The sequence below is a fragment of the Candida oxycetoniae genome, assembly GCF_023343755.2.
Source record: "Candida oxycetoniae strain CBS 10844 chromosome Unknown scaffold10, whole genome shotgun sequence".
In the NCBI taxonomy this organism is placed as follows: domain Eukaryota; kingdom Fungi; phylum Ascomycota; class Pichiomycetes; order Serinales; family Debaryomycetaceae; genus Lodderomyces; species Lodderomyces oxycetoniae.
In genome coordinates, this window is record NW_026055470.1 from 129,549 (window position 1) to 145,989 (window position 16,441).

Below are 16,441 nucleotides of genomic sequence, written 5' to 3' on the forward strand. Positions count from 1 at the left end.
TACTTTCAAGTATTGAAGCTGACAATATATGCTTCTACTAAATAGTCAAGGGTAATTGAATAAATACAGTAGGAGCTTGTCATGCATACCTATAGCAAATGTTGAAAAAAAGTGCATATAATATGGTCACGTGATTTGTAAGTAACGAAAAGTTTCAAAAGTAAAGAGACCCGTGGGGGGATTGCCGAAAGAAGTCAGGAGGAATGAAGAGCGGCGTTTTAAGCCATTTGTCTTGTATTTTATTATGTTGCATTGTTTCCTATATCTTATTAAATTGTATTACTCCCTATTTTTTTTTTCCCTTAATAAAAGCTATACTAATGACATTCTTACTTGTCACTTTTACCAAATAACTTTGAAAAAGGTTTTGTTCTTGATGTAGACCTTGATCGACTGCTTTCGGTATCAAGTTTTCTACCTCTATTCTCTTCTGCCAAGTTGGTGAATGAGGAGTTCTTTGAACTATTGGGGCTCAAGAACCCCGAGATTTTCTTCATTTGATGTGTTTGATTCAGCTGCAGCATAGCAGATTGTGGATGATCTTGTATGTTTTTGATCCAATTTTGAAAATGGAATTCTGAATCTATTGGATGAGCAAGATATTCCGTATAATTGTATGTTAGTTTGACTATTATAACAGGAACTAGTGCATATTCAAGAAAATATTTGGATAACGACGAGGAGCTGAAAAACCCTCGATGATGATGATTTGAATCTCTCGCTTCGCTATAATGATGTGTTCCTATAACCATCATTGAAGGATTATACTCTTCGATTGCCAATTTCAAACATTTTTGAGGCTTGCCTATAACGACTTCAAAAACAATTGCTATTTTTTTCAAATGGACATTCAACTTCTCAAAGTTGGCAAGATGAGTATTGGCTTGCAATTTATCAATGCTTGATAATGGGGTTTTCTTTTCGTCCAAGACTTGTAGAATGATTATTGTATCGCCATTTGTCACCATTTCATCAAAGAGCCATTCAATGGCTTTAGTACTTTCCAGATCATTACTGAACCCTACTAGCCAAGTCTTGTTATTTCTTCTAAACTTGAACTGCGGATGCTTCGACTTTAATGTGAGCGACTTTCGTGACCCATGTGCAATAGTATCAAAGGTGATACCTCTTTCTAAGGGAATCCTCTTGGAGGATAATGGCCTAGCTCCCGAGTTAGAGTTAGAGTTGACACGTTGAGCAGCGGCTAGACCGTTCAATGACGTCGATGAAGATGTATTTGAACATGCAGCCAATCCCACGTTTTTCAACGAAATTTGGCTATCATGAAGATTTCGTAAAGGGCCAAAATGAAACTCATTATCCTCGTCAACACCGTCTCCCACGTTTTCCCGCGCCGGTGACAAAATCGGCGTCCCAGCAGCTGAGCTGCTAGGTGATATCACATCAGAGTCATAGCAGTCGTAATATAGTCTACCAAGTAGATCAGATGAATTATTCTCTTGCTTATATAGATCTATCGAATCATCGAAAATATGATAAATTGATGCATTCAATCGTGTATTTCTAACAGTTTCTGTTTCTTGCAAAGTTCTATCCTCAGCAGGTTTGGTGTCATGCTTAAGTAGTTTACCTTCACTCGGTGGTTTCTTTATTTGTAAAGCCCGTGTATTACCAGAGGTCATTTTGGGGTCCTCCTCCAATCTCTGATAAGGTATACGTTTAGCTTTATCTTTAGCCGTTCCAGTAAAAAGAAAAAAAAAAAAATACGGCGGAGCCGCGGGCGATGATCGAGTCGCAGGCGATGCTGGAGCAAAAGATGAAGATATTTCTACTAATGCACCGGCAAAGTCGCTCTGCTAGTGCTAAATAATATTTATGTCTCTACTGATTCATTAGCAGGAGCAGAAGCAACACTATCGAGCGGAGCGAGATAGTGTTGTAACAAGCTAGTCAATACTGCTCTACTAACGAGCAGAGCAACACTATCAAGCGGGGCGAGATAGTGTTATAACAAGCTAATCAGTACTGCTCCACTATCGAGCGGGGAGAGGTAGTGTTATAACAAACTAATCAGTCCTGCTCCACTAGCTCGCTCTGCTCCCTAGTGTTGCTCGATAGTGTTGTAACAAACTAGTCAGTTCTGCTCCACTAGCTCGCTCTGCTCCCTAGTGTCGCTCCCTAGTGTTGCTCCCTAGTGTCGCTCCTTAGTGTCGCTCCCTAGTGTTGCTCCCTAGTGTTGCTCCCTAGTGTTGCTCCCTAGTGTCGCTCCTTAGTGTCGCTTGTTTCCGGCTCCTGCTAGTGACTTTTGCTAGTGGGCTACTTCCAGAAAGATCTTCCCTTATCTATTCCGCTATTTCTTTCAACTATCCCCCATAGCCTGTCCATTTCAATGCCACCTATATCATCCTGAATGTAAAACTCCCTTTTAATCCCCGTCTTTGTATCTTTTTCCTCCCATGTAGTATATGGTTTCCACCATTTTGCACTCGGCGATATAATCAAAGACTTGTTATCAGTAATTCTAATCAATTCATTATATGTTTTACCACCAGTAAAAGTCAATTTCTCAGCAACCAAATTTTCGTCATTGACCAAATTGTCCAAAGTTTGAGGTTTGGTTTTATTGTAAATCCGGAAAATCCTCGTTACATAATCTCTTGTTTTCCACTGCACTAATATAATTGGTATTATTGTTCCTGCTAGCAATGTATAGGCATATGAGTCGTCAAATTGCGGACTTTCATAAATCAATTTTGCCCCGTATCCTCCAACAACGCCAAAAGTCAATGTTAGCCTCTTGAGCAACGAAACGTATTTTGACGAAGGTGCTTCATATAGGGGCTTATAAGCTAGTCTATAAATATCTGCAAGTTTGGTTTTTTGTATTTTGTTTCTTTCTTGGATATAAATGGGGTCGTCTTCAAATGTAGGTGACCAGGGGTTATTTTCGCTAACCAACTCGTCTGTTTCAACGGTGGAATCTTCAGATTTGAATGATTTACTCTTGAAGTAGGAAGTCAATGGGTTTTGAATTTGTAAAGATGAATTGATGGAAAATGTGCGTTTGAACATTAGGGGAGCTGGTGCTTGAACTTGTTGCGAAAAGCAGTGGTGCAACAAGCGGATCGATACCTCCGTGCCTCGTCTTAGCATGTCTTGATTGTTACCTTGATTAGCTTGATGAGCTCTTTACCTGTTTATCGGCTATCTACCAGCTATCTACCAGCTTTCCTTGATTACCTTGATGAGCTCTTTACCTGCTTACCAGCTTTCTTTACTAGCTCTCTTTACCCGCTTACCAGCTTTCCTTTACTAGCTCTTTACCTGCTTACCAGCTTTCTTTACTAGCTCTCTTTACCTGCTTACCAGCTTTCTTTACTAGCTCTTCTCTACCTTGATAGTTCTTCTTTACCTGCTCTCTTTACCCGCTTACCAGCTTTCCTTTACTAGCTCTTTACCTGCTTACCAGCTTTCTTTACTAGCTCTCTTTACCTGCTTACCAGCTTTCTTTACTAGCTCTTCTCTACCTTGATAGTTCTTCTTTACCTGCTCTCTTTACCCGCTTACCAGCTTTCCTTTACTAGCTCTTTACCTGCTTACCAGCTTTCCTTTACTAGCTCTTCTTTACCTTGATAGCTCTTCTTTACCTTCTCTCTTTACCTGCTTACCTGCTTTCTTTACTAGCTCTTTTTTCTCTACCTTCTCACCTGCTTTCTTTACTAGATCTTTTTTCTTTCTCTACCAGCTTCCGGTTATCTCTACCCGTCTTTATCCCGTTTACAATTGACCTAATTCAACTTCAACTTACCACGGCAGATGCCTTTGATGGGGCGATGGCAGGGCGCGATTCTTCGCTAACAAAATTTTTTTTTTAGTGAGGAAAAAAAAAAAACTCAAATCATCAACCATTAAGAAAACTAATTAGAGTTGGTTTCATAAGTCATCTAAACCAATATCGGACCCTAGGTGAGAGTTAGCAGCTAGTAGTTGTTGATCACATAACCTCTCTTTCTTGATAAGAATTTATTCACCATATCTAATTTTCCTTTTTTTCTTTATTTTGGCCGCTTGGGTAAACTAGGTATACATACTGCTAATTTCTAATTTCCAAGATGGACGCAGATGCAACAGAGAGATTTATTCCAGAGTATCGTCGTACAAATTTTAAAAATAAGTCACGTTTTCAAAGTGACGAACTAAGAAGAAGAAGGGAGACTCATCAGGTTGACTTGAGGAAGCAGAAAAGAGAAGAAGTTTTAGCCAAGAGAAGAAATTTCCAGCACGAGGCTAATGATTCAGAAGATGAAGATGACTTTAATCTAAGTGTTAACAATGATGAAAATCAATTTTACCAGAGATTGAGACAAGACTTGCCCAAGATGCTCGAAATGATTCAAGCGCCAGACTTTGATTCCCAGTTGGCAGCCACGGTGAAATTTCGTCAAATCTTATCTAGGGAACATAATCCACCGATTGATTTGGTGATTGAGTCTGGTGTTATACCTACTTTGGTTGAATTTATGAAGGAAGATCATCCTGATATGTTACAGTTGGAAGCTGCGTGGGCCTTGACTAATATCGCATCGGGAAGCTCCCAGCAAACTAGAATTGTTGTTGAAGCTAATGCTGTACCACTTTTTGTTCAATTATTGTATTCTCAAAGTCTTGAGGTCAAAGAGCAAGCAATTTGGGCCTTGGGTAATGTTGCTGGTGACTCTGCTGAAAATCGTGATTATGTATTGAGCTGTGGAGCAATGGACCCCGTGTTGAATTTATTCAACTGCACCAAAATGTCTTTGATCAGAACTGCTACATGGACCTTATCCAATTTGTGTAGAGGCAAATCTCCACAGCCAGACTGGGATATTGTATCACAGGCTATTCCTACATTATCAAAGTTGATTTACTCTGTTGATTCGGAAACATTGGTTGATGCTTGTTGGGCAGTCTCCTATTTATCAGATGGAACATCAGAAGCTATTCAAGCTGTAGTTGATGCCCGTATTCCTCATCGTCTTGTTGAATTGTTGGGTCACGAATCAACTTTGGTGCAGACTCCATCATTAAGAGCCATTGGTAATATCGTTACCGGATCCGACTTTCAAACACAAATTGTTATAAATGCTGGTGTCTTGCCTGCTTTAGCTCCATTGTTGAACTCACAAAAGGACACAATTCGTAAAGAAGCTTGTTGGACCATTTCTAATATAACAGCAGGTACCACTGAGCAGATTCAAGCAGTTATTGATGCTAACTTGATTCCACAGGTGATAAGGTTATTGAGTGATGGAGATTACAAGACTAAAAAAGAAGCATGCTGGGCGATTTCAAACGCTTCATCGGGTGGATTGGGCAAACCAGACATAATCCGCTATTTAGTGAGCCAGGGTTGTATTAAACCGCTTTGTGATTTATTATCAGTTGCCGATGCCAAGATTATCGAAGTTACATTGGATTCCTTAGAGAATATATTGAAAATGGGAGATATGGATAAAGAAGCAAGAAATACTCAAGTTAATGAAAATGCCTTGTATATTGAAGAAGCAGGAGGAATGGAAAAGATATTTGAATGTCAAAATAACGCAAATGAAAAGATTTATCAAAAGGCCTATAATATAATTGAAAAGTATTTCAATGACGAGGATGATGACAATATCGATGATGCAAACATTGTGCCTGAAACTTATAACAATGCGTTCAATTTCGGAATGGATGGTCATGAGCAACAACAAAGCTTCCAATTTTAATGGGGAAGCATTTTGGATACTTTTTACATCTACATCTACTCCTGCTCCTGCTCTTGCTTCTGCTTCTGCTCTTGCTTCTGCTCCTGCTCCTGCTCCTGCTCCTGCTCCTGCTCCTGCTCCTGCTCCTAAGTCATCATTGATTACACAGTCCATTCGTTACTATTACTAGGTCACCAGGTTCAAACAGTGATGGTTATCAATCACTCATTATTCCTTGCTGACCTACCTCGACCCTCCTTTCATGTGTTGAATGCTGCTCCCTCATCTCCTTCTTTCTCCCTGTCTTCTTCAGTGATTCTCTAGCATACTCTTTTCATATTTCAATATACAATTTAATTAGTTAACCAAACACCACAATCACGACCACCATCACCCTCCTCTTGCTCTCATCTTCCTATTGGGTCTGTTCTTGACAGATGGTAGCTCTGCTCATCTTAGATTTATCAAATCAAGGTTGGTTGAATTTTTCAGTCTTTTATATATATATATATATATCGTGAATAATATCAGTGAATTTTACAAGGAGGCGACAACTGATTGCCATTTAGAGAGCTGAAAGGTACTGCTATTTTATTGCTGTTCCATTGTTGTGCCTAGTTGTTATCCAAACGTCAACGGGGTTTTGAAACTTTTCCTTTCCTTTCTTTTCTTTTATTGTCAAATTAGCTGATTAAATGTCTGGTGGAGGAGATCATTCTTTGCCAATACCGATTGATGATGCCGAAAGGAGAAAAGATGAAGATGACAGGAATAGTAAAGTTAGTACGCTGGGCTCTCCCGGAGCTAATGAATTGGGCAAAGTAAGACGGGCCCAGTCTATAGTATCGCCCTTGTCGTTATCGCCGCCTGATCCCGAGAGTTTACGCGGGTTGATGATGCTGAAGACGGACCACGCTGCAACTCCAACAACCGAGAAAGCAATCGCGTCTCTTGCGCCTATGTTGGAGGCCTTCACACCAAAGACAAGTGCTGAGGACTCGGCGTCTAGACTTGGCTCAAAATCATCTTCGTCTCCTACACCCGCTTTAGATAATAATGCTGCGCACCACGAGGGAGAAATACAACCACTAACTACTGAGAATTTAAGTGGAGCCAAACTTCATCACTCTACATCCGGTGAAGGATTTAAATTGAACAAAACCATCTCTAATACTTCAAATACGTCTAGAAAGTCTTTTTCGTCAAACACCAATAAAGGATCCGATCATGTTACAAAACTGGCGAAATTGGGAAAGATTGGAGTATGTGCAATGGATGCGAAAGCGTTATCAAAACCATGTAGGAGGATTCTCAACAGATTGATTGAGAATGGTGAATTTGAAACTGTAATTTTTGGCGATAAAGTGATCTTAGACGAGACTATTGAAAATTGGCCTACTTGTGATTACTTGATTAGCTTTTTTTCAACGGGGTTCCCTTTAGAGAAAGCGATTGCTTATGTCAACTATAGAAAGCCTTATTGTATCAATGACTTGGTTTTCCAAAAGGCGCTTTGGGATAGACGGCTTGTTTTGGCTATTTTGAATCATGCGAATGTGCCTACACCTGAAAGATTAGAGATTAGTAGAGATGGCGGACCACAAATAGACCCCGGATTATATGAAAGACTAAAGGATATTGGGTTTTCCGATGAAAACCTCGTCGAGTTGTCTAATCAAGAAGAACCCGATTGGGAAATGGTTGATGAAGACACGTTGAGAGTTGGTGATCAAATTATTAAAAAGCCGTTTGTGGAAAAACCGGTGGACGGAGAGGATCATAATATATATATATATTACCCCAAGGCTACCGGTGGTGGTGGAAGAACCCTATTTAGAAAAATAGGAAACAAGTCATCCGAATTTGATCCTCATTTGGTTGAACCTAGAACTGATGGATCTTTTATATATGAGAATTTCATGGATACTGATAATTTTGAAGATGTGAAAGCATATACTGTGGGGCCTTCTTTTTGTCATGCCGAGACTCGCAAGTCGCCAGTTGTTGACGGTATTGTAAGAAGAAATACACATGGTAAAGAAATTAGATATATCACGCAACTAAGCGATGAAGAAAAACTAATGGCGAGATCAGTTAGTTCTGCTTTCAAGCAAACCATTTGTGGATTTGATTTATTAAGAGTCAATGGTAAATCTTATGTGATTGATGTTAACGGATTTTCCTTTGTCAAAGATAATAACGATTATTATGATTCATGCGCAAGAATATTGCGTGGCATGTTTTTGGAAGCTAAGAAAATGAGAGACTTGTTAAAGAATAAAGTTCCCAAGATGTTGCAAGCTAGTCAATTTGAAGAAAAGGAACAAAAATGGGTATTGAAAGGTATGGTCAGTGTTGTGAGACATGCTGATCGTACGCCAAAGCAAAAATTCAAGTATTCATTTAAGTCGCCTCTTTTTATAAGTTTATTAAAGGGGCATACTGAAGAAGTTATAATTCGCGCAGTACCCGATCTCAAAGTCGTTCTTGAAACTGTCAAAATTGCAATGGCAAAAAAACTTGAAGATCCAAATAAATTGCAACAGTTGACTACTGCATTGGAAAAGAAAATGAATTTTCATGGTACAAAGATTCAAATCAAGCCATCGCTTAATGCAGACAATCCAGAAATTGTAGATAAAGTGCAACTCATATTGAAGTGGGGTGGTGAGCCTACGCATTCTGCAAAGCATCAAGCTACTGATGTTGGTGAGCAATTGAGACAAAATTTGAAATTATTGAATTGCGAAGCACTTAATGATGTAAAAGTGTACACTTCGTCAGAAAGAAGAGTTCTTACTAGTGCTCAATATTTTACAACTGCACTTTTGGGATTGACAGATGAACCTTTACCTGAAGATTTCCTTATAGTTCGCAAGGATCTATTAGATGACTCCAATGCAGCAAAAGATCTAATGGACAAGGTCAAAAAGAAGTTGAAACCGTTATTGCGACAAGGTGCAGAAGCACCGCCTCAGTTCACGTGGCCGCCTAAAATGCCGCAACCATTTGAAGTGATTAGACGGGTTTGTGAATTGATGAATTTCCATCATCAAATCATGAACTATAACTTTGAAACTAAAAATGTGCAACAATTTCAAGAAAATTGGTGTTGTGGAGAAGATCCCTTTTTGTTTAAAGAGAGATGGGATAAGTTGTTTCAAGAGTTTATTAGTGTTGAAAAGATACATCCTTCCAAGATTTCCGAGTTGTATGATACGATGAAATACGATGCTTTGCATAATCGTCCTTTCCTACAACGGATTTTTGAATTTGATCCTAATGACGAAAAACTATTAGCACGATTAAGGGAAACATGCGGAGAGACTGTTAATTCATCAGGTTTGGTTAGTGAATATCCGATAAACATATTAGCGATGAATAATTTCAAAATTCCTTCAGATATTTCTAGTTCGAATAGTTCCCATAATACTTCAAGCACGCAATTGAATCCATCGAGCCTGGCATCTGCTGGATCTTTAGGATGGATCCTCAGTGGAGCTGCTGCAGAGTTGAAGAATAGAAGAAATAGTAGTAGTAGCAGTGGTAATGGTAATGGTTTTGGTATCACTACATTTTCCAATAGTCAGCAGCAACCTAATGCTAGTGGGGTAGTGACGACATCACCAACAACAACAACAACAACAACAACAACTAGCCCAAGCACAAGCACATCACAACAGAAGGCATCTGAGAATGATAATCCATTTGATCATGCTACGTTTACTAGATTGCGTGAATTGTACCGACTTTCTAAGGTGTTATTTGATTTTATATGTCCTCAAGAATATGGTATAAAAGATGAAGAGAAATTAGATATTGGATTGTTGACATCATTGCCATTGGCCAAGCAAATCCTTTCTGATATAAAAGAAATGAAAAAAGACGCTTCATCACCAGCAGTTGTGAACTACTTTACAAAGGAAAGTCATATATATACTTTACTTAACGTGATTTATGGCTCACAGCTACCAATGAAAATAGCGAGAAACGCATTACCTGAGCTAGATTATTTATCACAGATTGTTTTTGAATTATATGAAGCTGAAGATCCAACTAGTCCTCTGGGTAATAAACATTCTATCAGATTGAGTTTAAGTCCCGGATGTCATACACAGGATCCGTTGGATGTTCAATTAGACGATGACCACTATATTGGATGTATTCCTAGATTAAGCTTGACTAGACATTTGGATATGGATTTGGTAACGCAGAGATTAAAGTCGAGGTTCAGTAGAGTTTCCTTGCCAAAGAAATTCACTCCCGTAAATATCTCAAGCCCATTGACTAGTGGACTATAGATACAGGATTTTGGTAAATTTAATGGTACGAGAGGGCGAGAAGAAAGAGGGAAAAGGAAAAAGGAAAAGGGAAAGAAGGGGAATGTATTTTGCTTTGCCTGTGCATGTGTATTATTATTATTATTATTATTATTATTCAATTATCTCTATTAATATAAATATAAATAAAGTCTACTTCTTTTCAAATTGTTCCCAATTGTCCAAGATATTCTTAATCTTATCAGATTTTGTCAAGTTATAAACCTCAGTGAAATACTCTTTTGTTATTTCAAAAGGCTTTGCAGTCAAGTTTGGAATGTATTTACCAATCAAGTCTTGAGGTTTAACTGATGATTTAGGAATCTTTTTACACAAAAATCTTTGGAATGGCTTGACTCCAGACATCAAATATGATGAATGGAAAGGTACAGAAATTCCCTTTAATGGAATTACAGCAAAACCACGCTCTAATTCAATTGGCTGTGGTTTGGCAATACTCTTTTGTTTCACCTCATCAATAATTTCATAAAGATGTACTTTAACTTCTTCAACTGACAATTGTTGCTGTAATTTAACAATATCAATTTTGTTGATTTTCAAAACATTCAATACATTGGTCAATGTATCCAAAGCTCTTAAATCACCAGCGGCAACATACTGTTGATTTTCAACATTATAATTAACAATTTCCAACAACCATTTTGTTCTTATTGCAATCTCTTCAACAACAAATCTCAATGCAGCATCATTAAATGTAGCACTCACTCTACTTGGATTGATGGCACACATTCCATAATTCGATCTTCCAAATTCATCTCTTGGTACAGCAACTTGCATCGTCATACCTCTATAAAATACGACATCGACTAATGATTCAATTGGCATAACATTGGCTAATGAACTCAATGCCGAATATTCACCTAATGAATGGCCAGCAAACATTATATCTGAAGGAATCAAACCTTTTGATTTAATATCTTCGTAAGCAGCTTTTTCCATCAAAGTCAATGCTGGTTGAGTGAATTGAGTTGCTGATAATAAACCAGTGGGTGATACAAAGGTATATGATGTGGTATTATCATCAATATCTTTGAAAATCTTTTCCGATTTCAATTCACCATCCTCACCAATTGTTTCAAACATCATTCCAATATAATTGTCCCTAATCTTTCTACCTTTGGCTCCACCAAAATGTATTGTCAATTCCTGGGGATTGTTTTGAACAATATCCAAGATTGAGAAACCATAATTGTTGATAAAATGGTTATCGGCTCTATCCCAAACTTCCTTGGCAACTTCTGATGAGTTGTACAAGTCCATACCCATATTTTGCTCTTGTGATCCTTGACCTGTAAAAACATAAGTTGTAATTGGTTGTTCAATTTCAGCTTCTCCAATCAAAACAGGCAAGTCGGTTTCAATATTTTTAGTTTCAACCTTGATGATTTTTCTTCCATTGATCATTCCAACATGCTCCATTGTTGTTTGTAATGTATCATTGGGCAAAACCATTCCAACAAACTCGCACTTGAAGGCACGAACTCTTGAAGCAACATTATTAGCTGCCCATTGCTCCACCAAACCTCTAATCGAAGCAGAAGAGTACATACCATGAGTAATTGTTCCTGGCAATTTCGCATACTCGGCAAATACCCTTGAAACGTGAATTGGATTATAGTCACCGGAAACAATAGCATATGGCTCATTAGTACTTGGAGCCTTGGAAATCAACTCTTCACTCGATGATAATGGAATGGCATTTTCAAAAAGTACAGCTTCTTCAATAGTCTTACCATTTCTTGACAAGTAATCAGTCACGGGGTTACCATAAGAAGTGCCAGCTTCATAATTAACTTCACCAATTTGAACAACTTCTTTTGTAGGTAATTCCAAATAAACTTGACCAGTAGTGGTGATTGACGAATAGACATTGGCCGATTCAAATTTGTATGTCGATTCGCATCTAAAAGTCAACATGTCAAACTCTTCAACATCAGTCTTTGTTAAATGGAACCACTCTTTAGATCTCAAAACCGCCAAATCTTTAGATGATTTAAACGCAACTTGTACTGGTGTTTCAGTAACTTTTTGGAATGTATTTTCATAATCAGTGTATTCACCACGGTATAAGAATTGAGATGAAACTTGCATGACTGGTTTATTGGCACGGTATATAGTACCAACAACTTCAACTAGCTTACCACTTGGTTGATTCAATACCGCTTTAATTTCGGCCTTGGTAGAAACTACATCATTTTTTCTTAAAGGAGCAGCTCCGGGGATCATCTTGTACCCATTAGATAAATGAACCAATTTTAATAAATCCCCATCAACGGTTTTAGGAAAGATGGCTTTGATGATTGCTTTCCAGCCAATAACAATTGCAAAATCCATAGGCGCTAATGTGATTTTTCCTGGTCTATTAACAAATGCTTCACATTTGTTACCAATTGCATGAGTGAACTCAGCAATATCCTTACCAGTGACAGTAACTTCATCACCCAAGATTTGCTCTTCAACATTGATATCCAAATCAAATGGAACATTTGAACCAAACCATAATTTCCAGTAAAACTCCTTAATTCTATCATTTCTTGAATCCATAACTTCATGAATTGGAGCAAAACCATCTTCTGGTTGATACTTGTATAAAAATGGTAAGGAAACAGCTTGTCCATCAGCAGTTCTATGTTCAATCAATAACAACTCAATATAATTTTTTTTGTTGGCGGCCAACTTGATTTCAACAACTGGTTTAAAGTCACCTTTAACTTCTTCATAAACTGTTAAAGTATGTGTGGTTTTATCAATTGTCACTTTGGAATGAGGTGCTGGCGATAAGATATCATGAATTGGATTAGGTACATGTTTTGAGCCTTGAACAATACGATCAGTTGAAATAAATGCTTGCAACCAGTTCAATTTTGGTCCGGCTAATAAATCTAACCAAGCAGACTTGTTTGTTGGCACTTTTGAACCGATTTCATAAACAATCTTATCATCATTGGTGGTGGTGGTGGTGGTGGTGGTGATTTTGACGTTATCAATAGTCTTAACATCAACAGGGACTTTGCCACCAAAGTACTCAACAACTGGTACTTTGTTAACATCACCTTCATATTCATCTTCCAATAATCTTTTAATGTGTCCTTCATGGATATTATCCAAGATTTCACCAATTGGTTCATTTACCTTGTTTGTGAATTGACAAGCAACAGGACCATGCAAGATACATGTTCTTTGTACATCTTCATCAACGACTGTTTCCAAATCTTCAGATTGCCATAATGAATCCTTTTTAAAGAAATATTCAAATGTTTCATCTAATACTGGGACAAATGGAGGTGGTTTTTGAGTAGGTCTTAATGCACACATCAAAAAGTAATCACAATCTTCTTCTGAAATCAATTGACTCTTGGCTAAGGGGAAATGATTGAAAAACTCATTTGCAAAAACTTGTGGCTTTTCAGTCAATTGTGAATAGTTTTGAATCAATGATACAACAGCAGCAGCACCACCATCACCTTTATCACTTGTAAATCTTTCTTCAACTCTTCTCAAGAAATCACCAAAAAAATTTCTCAATGATAAATCAATCCATCTTTGAGATTTCTCTACATACATCAATTCAATTAATCTATTGGCAACTTCTTGGTATGTCATCTCTTGCAAGTCACAAACACCATCTTGAGCATTCTTACCAAACCATGGTTTTTGGGAATCCTTATTCAATCTTTCAATGATATAATCCTTCTTCTTATTCAATGCTTCAACAAGTTTATTCTTTGGCAAATTGAAAATTGTTTCATCCATTTCCTTCCAAAACAAAACTCCTCTAGTGGCAATTTTATGAATTGGTTCACCCATTTCCGACTTAACGGTAATAATACCACCAGTTGGTTTTTTATAAGTTTGTTCCCATTTATCATCAGGGGCACCACTACAACTGGCAATCAATTTCTTTGCCTCCAATGAAGTATGGGCTTCTTTGGCAGTCATGACTCTTGAACCAAAAAGTACACCATCAAATGGCATTGGTGGGTAATTAAACTCTTTCGACCAAGAACCGGTTAAATAGGGGTACGTATCTTCATCTGAACCAAATCCTGAACCAGCAACCAAGATAATATTAGAACATCTTCTAATCTTGGAGTACATTTGCAAAATTGGTTGATGGAAATCCTCAAATGAATGATGTCCACCACCTCTACCTCCAGTCCATTGCAAGACAATAGGAAAGTTAGGATGGGTCTTGGCAATGGTGATTACTTGACTAATAGCATCAATTGAACCAGGTTTCAATCCAAGATGAGTTAATCCCAATTCCTCGATATATTCAGTAGCAACTTCAGTTGAAGGAACACCAGCACCAATAGTTAACGACTGTATGGGGTAACCTTTTTCTCTCAACTCTTTAATCAAGGGAATACCCCATTGCAACATTCTTGGATTAACATAAATCAAATTGATACCTAATCCATAACCTGGTTTAATTTTCGAGATAACTTTATCAATTGCACTTGTCATCATCGATGCAACGAAATAACCACCACCTGCAATTTCAATATGATACCCAGCATTTAAGGAAGCAGCAACAATATCAGGATTAACTGTTGTCGGAGTCATACCAGGAATCATTAATGGAGCTCTACCTAATAATTGAGAAAATTTAGTCTTGACGTAAATCTTGCCTCCATTACCATTGCCATTGCCATTGCCATTGCCATTTAATGTCTTGACTAAAGTAGGCTTATACTCTTGTAACCAATTACTTGCCCATTTAATTTGCAAATCATCGGATTTTTGAAACAATTCATGCTTGAAACCATATTCATCATCAACTGGATTCAAGTCCAAGGTACCAGCAATAATGATTCTTGCACCAGTACCTTCTTTATTACGATGAGTCAATATACCTAATCCGGATACCCCACCAGGGCCGAAATCTATAATGTGTGTAGCTTTGTGGTCAGTAGCCAATTCCCAATGAACAGGTAACTCAGTAATAAGTTTAATTAATCTTGCATTTAATTTAAACGAATCCTTTTCATCTTGTAAATTTGATCCATCAAATGTATCGTAAACGGGGATTTGCAATGGATCAAAAGTTAGGGTTTTCACATCCTGCAAGATTGCTTCTGTTGCATCAGCTAATAAATGAGAATGAAATGGTGAAAATATTGGCAAAAATCTATTTGAACATTTCAATTTCCGTTCACTGAATGGGATACGAGACTGGTCCAAGCCCATTGGAGCCTTGTTATTTCTCAAGTTTAAATTAAAACCATACAATGATTCAGGTGGACCCGACAATACCAAGTTTCTAGCACCATTAATCAAACTTATAGCAATATGTTTTTCTTTTGGTAAATGTGAATTTGTTTGCTTGATAAACTTGTCAACTTTTTCAATTGGCAAGTCTCTTACTGATAACATTGGCGATGGTCTACCTTCCCCATTATCCAATGAGTCTTGCAACATTGTAGGAGGCAAAGTTGTTCTTGGGTATGTACTCAAACATCTGGAACCAATGAAAAACAATAAAGAGGTTGCCTTGATAGCATTTGATAAAAAGGACTCCCATGAAGACGATCCTGCAATAGCTACTGCTGTGACTAAACCTTGAGAATGACCAGTTGACCACCTTGTTAAATCTCTAAATTCACCTGGGTTAAACCCCAATACTTTACAAGTAATTGCATAATGACACAATTGGATTATACAAATAATTGGACAACTTACAGGAACGCTTAATAAATAATCTTGATCTGGAGTTAATTCGGGATGTTTCAACCAGTGCAAGATGTTTAAACCTTGAGTATAAATTTTATCAAATTCTCCATCCAGTTTAACTAGTTGATTTAATTTCTCAATTATGGGGATCAATAAATCATCAACAACCAAGTTTTCATAAGTTTGATAGATTTCTCTCAATTCTTCGAAATAGTCATCGGTATTACCCTGACCACCAAATATTGCTGCTAATTGGGCATTTTTTTGCGAAGCATGGTATAACAAGTTTGATTCATTTTTTGGGATATAGGAAACGCACTTGTAGTAATTTTTTATGAGGTTTTTCACCTTAAGTTGAGTAGTTGGAAAGGTTTCATCTTGTAATAATTTAACTGCAAAAGAATGGATATTATCGTCATTTTTCAAAAAAGTAGATTCGAAATCCTTGACTGAATATTGTAACAATTCGTCAACTTCGACTTCTGATTGTAATTGTGAATGCGACAGTTGTAAAGATTGTTTTTTCTGGTTTAGGAATCCCAAAAACTTGCCGTATAATTCAACAGGACTTGAAGGTTCTTCGTCATCGGCGAATCCTTCTGTGGGCTGTGGTAGCGTTTTTGTGAACTCATCCTTTAGTTGGGAATAGGTGAGGAACAAATTGTAGGGTACTAGGAAGGTGTACTCTATGGAGCCGTGGGTTAGCTGTAATGGTCTTTGCGTCGACATTTCTTAAGGCTT

The 16,441-nt window shown here is 37.6% G+C and overlaps 5 protein-coding genes across 5 annotated transcripts; 2 read left to right on the forward strand and 3 right to left on the reverse strand. All coding sequences in view use genetic code 12, as the record gives it.

Moving 5' to 3' along the window:
* Positions 1-329: 329 nt before the first annotated feature.
* KGF56_003887 (uncharacterized protein) lies at positions 330-1,643 on the reverse strand (the record flags this gene model as incomplete). Its single annotated transcript, XM_049325268.1, has 1 exon — positions 330-1,643. One exon carries the CDS (start codon positions 1,641-1,643, stop codon positions 330-332), a length of 1,314 nt encoding a protein of 437 aa, XP_049179046.1.
* A 634-nt stretch (positions 1,644-2,277) lies between these two features.
* KGF56_003888 (uncharacterized protein) lies at positions 2,278-3,033 on the reverse strand (the record flags this gene model as incomplete). Its single annotated transcript, XM_049325269.1, has 1 exon — positions 2,278-3,033. The coding sequence occupies one exon, from the start codon at positions 3,031-3,033 to the stop codon at positions 2,278-2,280; it is 756 nt and encodes a 251-aa protein (XP_049179047.1).
* A 1,040-nt stretch (positions 3,034-4,073) lies between these two features.
* On the forward strand, positions 4,074-5,708 carry KGF56_003889 (karyopherin alpha; the record flags this gene model as incomplete). The annotated part of the gene is made up of 1 exon (XM_049325270.1): positions 4,074-5,708. One exon carries the CDS (start codon positions 4,074-4,076, stop codon positions 5,706-5,708), a length of 1,635 nt encoding a protein of 544 aa, XP_049179048.1.
* Positions 5,709-6,382: 674 nt separating this feature from the next.
* On the forward strand, positions 6,383-9,988 carry AFL1 (inositol polyphosphate kinase; the record flags this gene model as incomplete). The annotated part of the gene is made up of 1 exon (XM_049325271.1): positions 6,383-9,988. One exon carries the CDS (start codon positions 6,383-6,385, stop codon positions 9,986-9,988), a length of 3,606 nt encoding a protein of 1,201 aa, XP_049179049.1.
* A 171-nt stretch (positions 9,989-10,159) lies between these two features.
* On the reverse strand, positions 10,160-16,429 carry FAS1 (tetrafunctional fatty acid synthase subunit; the record flags this gene model as incomplete). The annotated part of the gene is made up of 1 exon (XM_049325272.1): positions 10,160-16,429. The coding sequence occupies one exon, from the start codon at positions 16,427-16,429 to the stop codon at positions 10,160-10,162; it is 6,270 nt and encodes a 2,089-aa protein (XP_049179050.1).
* Positions 16,430-16,441: the final 12 nt, after the last annotated feature.